This window comes from Falco naumanni, chromosome 4 (assembly GCF_017639655.2).
Source record: "Falco naumanni isolate bFalNau1 chromosome 4, bFalNau1.pat, whole genome shotgun sequence".
Taxonomy (NCBI): Eukaryota; Metazoa; Chordata; class Aves; order Falconiformes; family Falconidae; genus Falco; species Falco naumanni.
In genome coordinates, this window is record NC_054057.1 from 74,366,048 (window position 1) to 74,376,929 (window position 10,882).

The window sequence follows — 10,882 nt, forward strand, 5'->3', positions numbered from 1 at the left end:
GTCTGTGCTACCTTCCTCTACAAGCCCTACACAAGATTTTCCAAAATAGTCAGAAAACAAAAGGGTAAAATAGACAGCATATAGGAACTTGCCTGGACAGGTCTATTCCCGAGGAAGTTTAGATCCATGTTCTCGCCAAAAAGGTAGCCCTCGGGGTGAGGGGTGTCAAACTTCTCGCCTCCCATAAAGAAGTGACTTGCAAAGTAGTTTCCTAGAAAAAAAACAAACCACAAAGGAATTAAAAAACAAACCTCTAAATGAGTGCTTCCTAAAGAACAGCTGGTCTGTGCAGTTTTTAATTCACAAGTATAAAAGAGCACAAGACAGAAAATACTTGCTAGTTCACTCCTCTGTACTACTGATGGCCACTGCCAACAGTAGAAGTGGGGGGCGGGGGATCAGCCTAGAATAAATATTACAGCAGAGACAATTCCATTCTAACTTGTTTTCCAGAGAAGAGACAGGGAGCAGTAAGAGTCAGCTCTTTTCAATATTGCTCAGTTCTGATGAATCCCTCTTTTCTCCACCTTCCAGCGTGAAGTCCAGTCCCACAAACACCACCAACGTACTCAGAGAAGGATGAAGCTTCCCCCCTCAGCAAAGCTCTGCACAGCCAGAGGGACTCCCTTTGGGCGAAGTCTGTCTTCCCTCTCCGTTTTTGCTCCCATATCCCAGGGTGAGAACCACACAAAACCTTCACCGCGAATGCTACAGACTATATACCTTGATGTTGAATTTGATGAATAACATTGACAGTTCTAAGTGCAGAAACATGGATGTCTAGAAGAGATACACCCTGGGACTGACTAAATTGAACTTCAGCTCTGAAAGCTTCACCACACACTTGTTTCATTCGTCTTTAAGGTGATACACTATAGTGCAAAGGTCACTGGGATTCTGGAGCCCTGGGTTAACTGCAAAATCAACCAAATCAACTCAGATGTACGAGAGCAACACAAATGTAGCCTTCTCCTAGAAAGACTTCAGGAAAACACTCTCAAATATGAACTTCAGAAAGTTACAATTCCAGAGAAATAAGTATCATGAGAGAACTAAAATAGAAGGCTCCACCCAAGCTGTTTCTCTTGAAGTTTCAGAGTGGGGGTTTTTCATGCGCATGATGAAAGGACTGAGCCAAATGTACATTTTCTTCCCTAGGGGCAATGCATAGACAGCATAAAATTTGTTTTAAAACGAGTCATTACAGAAGCAGTAACTAATCATCTGAATGGTTATGGAGGCATTATGGAAGGATTTGCAGTCCCTCTAGCTAGGAGCAAGCATGATTTACTCCAAAATGGAAGGGTTTTCATGAATGGCTCTGTTTTTTCCATTAAGGCTTTTTTCCTTTATGCTCCAAGAAAGGCTCTTCTTACTTTGCACAGATGGTAGTGCTTTAATGACGATGGAAGTGCTCAGCTATTGCTGAGCTCAGCTTATAAGCATCCAGATGTTTATATTATAGAAACACATCCTTCTTTCCAGAAACAACAATCAACCTCAGCACAGGTCCAGAAGCTACCTAGAATCTGTCCTACACAATCAGCACAACAAAATGTAGGTGCTCCAAATGACAGGCAACCTTTTCCCTCCCCTCCCAGAAGCAACAAATTAAAAAGCTCATCTGCATATGATCTCCAAGCACAGCTAGCTTGATACAGACTCTCCACCTGAGAGAGGCTGCAGTGGTTTACGCTTATACTAAGCTTCAGAACAGTGTGACCAAACACTGGGGTTTAGGAACAGATTTCACATTTTATGTGGGTCAAGTAGGATTGTGTTTTGGAGCATTTTATCTAATTAACCGTGAAGACAATGCTTGTGCAAGATGTCTCAGCAACGCAGCAGCTGATGATCTGGGATCAGAGTCCAACAGCTCCCTCGTATTCAGTAAACAAGATATCCTGGGGTTCAACTCACCTCAGTAAACCTGTATTCCACAAATTCAGAGCAGAGCTTTTTTGTGGAAGAAGTTCTGCATCCCACATGCAGAGGACACAGAACCCCAGAGCAGGCAAGGACTGCTCACCACCACCGAAACCCTGTGCCTGCAGGGAGCTGGCTGTCCAGGAGAGCATTGCCAGGCAGCCTCACCAGCACCTTGGGATGAAAAGATCTCTCTCATACAACTGGAATGACACTAAGACACGTAACTGGCACATTCAAAGCAGCTGCCACGCTGTCTTTGCTCCACCAAGAACTACTTTTGGGATCTCTAACAAATTGTTAGGATTTCTCACATACACACTACCCCCTGCAACTGGAAAACTGGAAACCACAGCTTCAATTCTGCGTTCAAACTGAATGCTCCCTTCATCTTCCTGCTAAGTCACCTCCTGCAACGTGAAGGAGTAGGTTTTTTCCCCCAGAGGCACTTCCTTCATGAGCAAACATGAAACGTGGTCAGTGCCAGTCACAAAGAGCATGAGGAAAATCACGTTGAAGACCTCAGAGGGGAATACACTGATGAGCAGAACACCCCTGGGCTCTGCCAGTGCTGCTACATACAAAAGCCACCACGTATGTAAGGTCTCAACAGCAAAACTAACAAGGACAGCTGTAAACTGTCTTCACAAATTTATAACAGTTTTTAGCAGCTAAAAAAAGATACTCTATTGCAAGTTTTCAGAAACCAGCTGCTACAACAACACCTTAAGTTCAGAGTTCTCAAGGTAAGGCCAAAGTTACGCATTATTCCTCTCAACCACTGTCACAAGCAACTCAGTTGTTTGCCCAAGTTGGAGACAAAACGCTCTAAGAAAACACTTCTGTAAATATCACACCAAGGGCTAAAAGGACAAAGAAATTTCAAGAAGGAAAATATGAGGTATCCTCTTCTCTGGTCCCCGTGACATCCACATATCTAGTGCAAGACTGAAAGGATTTCTAGTGTCTGTAAAAGGCTTGTATGTATTTTCTATGCATTAAAATCCTGCTGCAGCTCCATCTCTAGGTTCTATTTCCAACTCCATTACAAAGAAAGCTTTAGGATTTTAGCCAGACTATCATGCCTCTTAAACCCTGTTCCCACATGGCCCCCCAACCTACAAAACAACCCTGACCTACCTAACACAGGTGTTGCACCAGCTTTACACAGAGCTCTGTAGCTATGGACACAAGGAGGATGCTAAGCACCATCCTCTTCAGCAGGAAAAAAAGCAAAGCAAAGAATCCTTGGATTAAACCTCCACAGAACTGCTACAAACAGAAATCTTCCAGAAAAATGCAGTGACACGCTTAAGAGGAAAGAATCACATACAATTAAACAAGGAATGAATATGTGAAAAATCCCAGTGCAAAGAAAAACTGTGACTTTACTTCCCCAGAGTAAATCAGCACAAAACATAGGAGAGCACTAAATAAAAGACAACACAAACGGGTGACACCGCTAAGGTAAACGTAGTACAAGCAGTGGTTGTAAGAGAAATTGTTGTGGCGGAAAACTTTACAGTGGCTGGCAGAACATCACCGGGCCACCCAGAACTGCTAAGTCTGAACATCAGTTTGTCCCACACAAAACCAAACTGGAACCCAAGGCTTCTCCACAGCGTCAAACATCACCAAACCAGTTAACATTTAGTCCAACATGGTGGTCGGGTTTTATTACCATAAATGCACCAGCATTAAGCACCGGGCTGCTCCAGTCATAACTACTGCTCTCTAACCCTAACCCAGCACCCTAATCCTGTGACCATGCAAACCCAACACATGGATGCGATACATGAGTGACACGCTGGCAGGGGACACAGCACCCTACAATGGCCAAGAGCAGAGTCGGCAACACAACTGTAACCCCATCAAAACAAGGGCTGTATCATACAATGTTCATTAATAGAAAGCAATTAGATGCCCATTTAGACTTCCCAACATTATTAGAATTAACAGGGAAGTGATAGAAATTGAGCCCTTTTTAATTACTCAGCCAGACACTCACCACCACAGCGTGTCAAGGGATGGACTCACAGCACAGTCCTAGACACAGTCTGAGCCCAAACCAGCACCACGGCTGGATGAGGCCATCTTGTCTTCCCCATCACCCATCCCTGTTGGGCCACCATCACGTAGCAAACAGGAACGTGGCTCTGAGCAGGGTTAAATATAATCCAGCAAAAAACAAGTAGCAAAAGCAACTGCTTTTGACCCACAAGCGCTCCACTCTGGTGCTCCTGAGTACCTAGGGAGAGGGCAGGAAGAGGAAGCTCCACTCAACGGCAGGTGGTGATGGCTGTCACCAGCAGGGTTGGGCTGAAGCTCCTACAGAACTACAACAGGAATGACAGAGACAACAGCTCTGCTGTGCTTTGCGGAGTGGGTGAGGAATGAAAGCTAGGTCTGAAATACAGGTACATATTTCTGTCTCGATGCTGTGACAGTACACATGGCTTATGAGCTGAGAACAAAGTGATGGACTGGGTATGCTTCTCCTACTTAAAATTGCTCTTTCTTTGATTAAAGCATCATTCCCAAACAATAAAGCAGTTCAGCTTCAGAGAGGAGTAATCCGCCTCCTCTTTTTCCTCCCAGAAACATCCAGGGAATTCTCTTTCAAGAGCCCACTCCAGAGGAGAAAAGCCTTCTCAAGGGCACGTGCTCCCTGCCCTGCTCCACAGTGCAGATGAGCTCACTGGAACAAGAGATGAGCTGACGAAGGAGCTGCGCAAAACACTGGTGCATTGCTCACTGGTTGCTAAAGCAATAGGAGCATCATGAGACTGCATGCGAGAACACGGATCATTTTACTGCTCCAAGCACAGAAGCACAGCAAAGATCATGACTGTTCCTTGCAATTACCCATTTTTAGCTCATTTCACAGGGGCACCAATTCTTCTGTACAAACTGGGCCCTTCTCCAACCGCCTTCCAACTGGTCAGGCATCTGCAATACCAACACAGTCTCCATGAAGCAAGCAAGAAAGGTTAAAAGGTACCAGCTAAGAGGGATCAGAGAAGGGTATTGGGTGCCACCTCACAGCATTTCAGCAGCCTCAGCCCCACAGATGCAGGAGGGGAAATGCAGATGATCATGCATTGGAGGAACAAGAAGGGCATTTTCAGAGGATTTTTAACAGCAAAACTGTGTATCAGTTGCAACCAAGCTGTTAAACAATCTATCCATGCCTCATTAGGGACTCTGGCTCATAAGGACCAAGGTGGATTCTACAACCACCTGCTCAATCCTCCACAGAGCACGTGACTGACCCAGCAATAACCACATTGGAAGTCAATAAATGAGAACTGAATATTCACCACTGCATTTGCAACCAGTACGACCTGGTAAAGTGTTCCTTTTCACAGGCAGACTGACACACTGCTTAAATTATAGTCAGAATACCTGTATTTTGTGTTTATTTCCTCACACAACATGACCCACTTGTGAGGTGGTGTGTTTGCTCAAGAACACAAATCTGCATCCTTCAAACCAATGCCAACCAGACGGCAGCTGACCAGAGCCACAGCAGCTTGCAGACACTCACACAGAGTCACGATCTACTTAATCCAGATACTCGTAGGGAAAGAACATAAAAGATGACAGACAGCCCTTGGTGCTGCACAGGACTCCAGAGGATGGCTAACATCAGGTAAAGTCTCTCACCACATCTTCAAGCCTTTCAGGAGTAATCTCTGAGCAGCCAGGAGATTGCCTGCATGTCAGGCTAGCACGCCAGTGCACACATTCAAACATCTGACACAGCTGATGGAAAACTGGCTTCTTCCAGTCAGGCAGTCAGTAGCAGTAGAGCTCACAGCAACAGTGTCAAGTTAGAAATAATTAGCAACCATTTAGTCTAAGAACTTTTTGTACTACTTCAAACTTGCTTCCTAAAATCAAATAAAACTAGACATGCTCACTACCAGTCATCTTCACTGTCAGGTTTTGTACCAGTCAGAACCAATCTTTCCAGCCCCAAGACAAACATGCTTAGGATTGCAAGACCAGAAGGGACAGTGTCCTTCTGAACATGCTCCACCTGAAGAAAGCAGTGGGGGGCAGTGGGGGCTGCATTCCTCACAGCCCTTACTGTTCTGCTGTTTAATAACCTTCCTGGATTTTCCATCTTAGAAGTGCTCACAACCTCTATTGCCTAGAATGATCTTGAGCTTGAACAGCTCTTCTCCCTTCCTGAAGTCAAGGGGACCCTTGTTAGATAAACCTGATGAAGGTGAAGAGCAAGGTCTAGCCTAAAGCCAGTATGCTTTCAGGAAGAGCACAGGCAAGTGCAACAGAAAATAAATTAACAAGCATCTAATTGTATCCAAAGCCTTTAAAGGAAATATCAATATTTTTCTTTAATCAGCTGCTTGCAAGCATCAGGTGTTCAGTTTTACAAGGAAGATATGACATGTGGAATGCTCTTTGGCAGCATCTAGGTCAACAGACCCCTTCCAGGAGGCATGTAAACGTACAAACCCAACCTCTCATGTGCGACAGGGTTACCTTGACAAGCACGTTGGCTAAAACCCAACACACTGTTAAATTCTAGTCTGGCTAATTACAACAGTACAGAAACAACAGGATGATGATTTGAAAGAAGCAGTTTAATGTTCATTGCATATGGTGGTTATAATTAATCCAGTCCATACCTAAAATCCCATCCAAGTGTCAACAGAAAGCAGGTGCAACCTCTAGGCTGTAAGAAAATTGCCAGCAGGGCCCATGGTACCATAGCTACAGCTCAGCAGGCAGCTCACATCCTCCCAGTTCCCCACAGTGGGAAAACACCCCAGCCACCCAAGTGACGTGCAAAGTCCTACTGTAACCTAGCAGTGACACTTGCCTTTCCTAGCAGCCCAAGAAAGTAACTCCCACCCCCCCTAGGTCACATTTTCTATAAGAACCAACAAAGCTGAAGAATTCTGGGCAGGTTCCCCCCTTCCATCTCCTCCACACCACCATTCTTGCTGAAGGCCAACCTGCAACAAGACAAGGTGTAATGATGGCAGGACGGCCTTCTCCACCTGAGAAGATCTTGCACTCCCTTCAAACAAAACAGGGAGGCCTAGCTCCCTCCATCACACAGCCCTGAGGATGTCACAGCCAGCAAGTCACCAGACACACACAGAACTTGAGCCTCTGAACAAAAAGGCTATGCTACACCTGTACCTGAGAACAAGGGAACCCAAACTGCAGCTCTGCAAATTTTTTAGCCTGCCTGGCAAAGCCCTAGCAGAATAGAAACTAAAAATATTTGTAAGCAAATGGATATGGTAGGAGAAAAGATAATCTGAATTTCCCTGATGACTTGCTTTGTGAGAAGAAAAAATAAACTCTTTAAACAAGTTAAATCAGGCCAATCTCAAGAGCCAGTCTAAGCCAAGGTGAGTCAGGGGCTCAACCCAGCTCCACAAAAGTGACACTGCTGACAACTCTCTTATGCTTTCAGAACATTTCCCTTTGGAAAACAAACACCCATACAGGCCATGTCAGTCCAACGGCTCTGAGGTGAGAACCCCTGCCATTTTAAGGAGCTGTCATGTGGGAATTTTTCCATTCTACATTCCACCAGATTGGATTTTTCTTCCATATCCCCACCGAACTCCGCTGTCACTTCCTCTGTACCAGCAGGAGATGCCCCACTTGCCGCACACCGACGACTCGCAGTCCCGTTTCTAGAGCGCAGAAGCGAAGCCTGGCTCGCCTCCATGACCCACCCAGACCGAGGGCAGCGGCAGCCCGGCCGCGGGCACTGACAGCGGGATGGGCAGGCTGCTGAAGCGTTACTCGGGGCACCCGGCCCTGCTGCACCCCCACCCTTCAGCCGGACAGGGCGCCGAGGCGGCCCCGTACCACAGGTGCCGCCCGGGCGGACGGACCGGCCGCCCCCCGCAGGGAGGCCCCGAAGCCGGCCGGGCCGGGCCCCGAGCACAGCCAGCGCCGGCCCCGGGCCCCGCGGGGGCCCTCCCGCAGCCCCTTCCCCCGGGCTCCCCGCGGCCTGGCCGCCCCGGGACCACCCCCCCCTACACCTGTCCCCCTCAGGGAGGCACCGGGCCCGGCGCAGGCCCGTCCCCCGTCCGCGGCGCTGAGGAGAGCGGCCCCGCGGCCCTCACCGGACTTGGGCGGGTAGCGGTAGGCCGAGTTGGCCTGGATGTCGATGTCCTCCACGCCCGCGATGCGCCGGCTGAGCAGGGAGCCCATGGCGGCCGGGCCCGGGGACGCAGACCAGCGCGGCGGCGAGCGGCCCGCACCGCACCGCACCCGCACCCACGGCGGCGGCGCGCGGCACGCCGGGAGAGCGAGACCGCCCGCCCCGCACTACAACTCCCGTCAGGCACCGCGACGGCGCATACCACCAGCTCTGCGCGGCGGGGGGGGTGGGGGGGTGGGTGAGGAGGTGGAGACGCCCCACGGTCTCCCCCGGGGCGCAGCCTGCGCTCTGCCGGCAGGGGGCGCTGCCACGCGGGGCGGGGCATGGCACCGGGCACCGAGCTGCCGTGCCCTGCACAGGGCTGTGCAAAGAGAACACCTGGGGATACACCTGGGACAAGGAAGCCCTTGGGAGCTTGCACTGGGATGCACAGGGAGGACGCACAGGGACACTGCACAGGGACGCACAGGAACACACTGCAGAAGAACACTCTGCACAGGGATGCACAGGGAGGATCCAGAGGGACACGCTGCACAGGGATGCGCCAGGATGCACAGGGAGGACGCGCAGGGACACCGCACAGGGATGCATCCTGCAAAAGGTGCAAAGGCAAAGCAGGGAGAAGGAATTACACTGACGGCATCTGGCTGGCGCAGCTGAGCCTCAGCAGACAGTTTTGCTGAGCCCAGGGAAAGATTAACCTGCTGGTAGCTGTTTTGCAGAAGAGCTTTGGGCAGCAATACCACAATCATTCCCATCAGCCTCCCTTCCCACTGGCTGGGGGGGGCAGGACATGGTGCCGGGGAGGCATCCCCAGGCATGGCTGGTCCCTGCTGCAATGGAGTATGCAGGGACCAGTGTGGGACCAGCTGCGGTAGCCACACACCTCCCGGGATGTTTGGCGTGGGGCTTCGTTACCTGGGCCAATTCTGTCAGAGGTGGTACCTGCTGCTGGCTGAGGCTCGCTGCCAGCAGAAGAGGCAGATGGTGGGCCTCCCCAGCTGCAGGACCGTGTGATGCTCACATGGGGAAACCTCTTCTGGGTTCCTCCTCTTGGAGATAATCCACCCAGAGAAGCGAGCAGAGGTGTCTGAGGTTCAGACATGAGGGTGCATGAAAGCGGGGAAAGACTGAAGGCTGTCTTGCATGCCTGACAGGAGGATAGTGTGGAAGAAGAGGTACAAAAGAGCCCCCACCAATGTCCCAGCACTGATCCCTGTCCCCTCTGGCACCAAGGTCTTGCAAAGGCGCAGGGAAAAGCCGCCCAGGCTTGATTTGTTAAGGGAGGCACCTTTCTGCACACATGCTACAGACAGGTTCATGTTGCAAAGGAGCTGGGGACCCAAATTCCCAGCTGTGGAGTTGGGGATCCCCAGGAAACATGAAGGAGATAAAGTTGCACATGCAAAATCTCTTAAACCGGCCTTGGGAGCAGGGACCAGGGTGCGGGGAGACAGGACGCTGCAGGGAGCCCAGCTGGCCCGCACGGGAGGATTTTATGATAGTGAGTGAGCAGGCAGGAGGTGGAATTTGCTGGCTGTAAACACAAACTAAAACAAGCCCGGTGGGAATAAGCAAACAAACCCAAGGGGACACACACTTCTTGGCTAGTTATTACCCCTGCAGTTGTGGTGGCCACCCTGAGCACAGCAGCTCTGCATTGGTGGGGCCAAACAAGGCACCGGCTGTGGGGGAACGGGTACTGGGGGTGAGGAGAGAGCAGGATTGGACCTTGCTCTGCTGCGTCCTCCAGTGTAGCAGGGCCACCAGGACAGGGAAAAGCCAGGGAACTAGCAATGGCCACGTCCTGCCAGCAAACCACAGAAGTCAGGAACATTGCAGTTGGCACAAGGGAGAGCTGGCCTCTGCCTGGCAGCGTCCTGGCAATAACCATGCCTGAGTGCTGCCCACTTCATCCCTCAGGATGGTGCTGGCACTCAGAGCTATGGCATCTGTTGCTCAACCAGCCTCTCCATGCAAGAGTTTCTCATGACAGAAATTGCACAGAGTGAGGAATGGAGCCTGCTGACCGGCAAATCAATGCCTGTCCTGTGTGTGCTGCCCAGAGCACATCCCAGCTGCTCCCTGCCTGCAGGGGCAGCTCAGAGATGCTCCTCAGTGCTGGGAACAAGCGCCCAGGCAGTGCCCTGGTAGCAATGGGCTGATGCAAGCAGTTTGTGTGCCACCAGCAGCCCTGAACCCAGCAGAGTGAGCCTCTACACCCCCATGGCCTCACCATGCACACCAGCAGCCAACGTGGGGCTCGGCACAGGAGCAGACGGGCACAGCAAGGCTGAGTGGCTCCATCTCCTTGTGCTGTGCTAGGAACCAGTTGGAGCAAAGCAGAGCTGTGTTTGCACCATGCGGCAGGGCAAGGAGGGGAATTTGCAGAGGGACAGAAGATGAGGGTCCCTCTCCCTTCCCTCCTGCATCCTGAGTGCTAAGAGCATCCTGCCTTCCCCAGCCCAAGGAGGTGCCTAGAGGCAATGGCTCCAAAGCTGTCCCCTGAGCTTTTTTGGGGGACAGAAGCAGCCACCCGCACTGCTCGCCTGGAGCCCAGCACCATACGGGTTAAGCGGGGAAACCAAGAGGAGAGCCGTGTCCCGGCAAGCAGCAGGGCATTGGCACTGCCAGCACCGGGGCTGCCCGGGAAGCGGCCGCGGCAGGAGGTTTTTGTTCGTGCAAAACCGCCACCAGCGGGAAGGCCCCTCCCGGGCCACACAGCTCTCCGGAGCTTGGAGGAAGTGGTCGGGCCCCGGAGGGGGTTATTGTCATCTGGGAAGGCAGGGGCTTTTGCTG

The 10,882-nt window shown here is 50.9% G+C and overlaps 1 protein-coding gene across 4 annotated transcripts in view; it reads right to left on the minus strand.

Annotated features, from left to right (window-relative positions):
* MGRN1 (mahogunin ring finger 1) overlaps window positions 1–8,226 on the minus strand; it is a 55,325-nt gene extending 47,099 nt beyond the window's left edge. For 3 of the 4 annotated variants that reach the window (XM_040591502.1, XM_040591504.1, XM_040591503.1), the window contains exons 1-2: window positions 8,046–8,225; window positions 93–211 (exon numbers count right to left, since the gene is read on the minus strand). In XM_040591502.1, the coding sequence (XP_040447436.1) occupies window positions 93–211; window positions 8,046–8,133 (207 nt within the window). In that variant the 5' untranslated portion in view covers window positions 8,134–8,225. Of the gene's footprint in view, window positions 1–92; window positions 212–8,045 lie in introns of all 4 variants that reach the window. The other variant, XM_040591505.1, reaches the window with a different exon arrangement.
* Window positions 8,227–10,882: the final 2,656 nt, after the last annotated feature.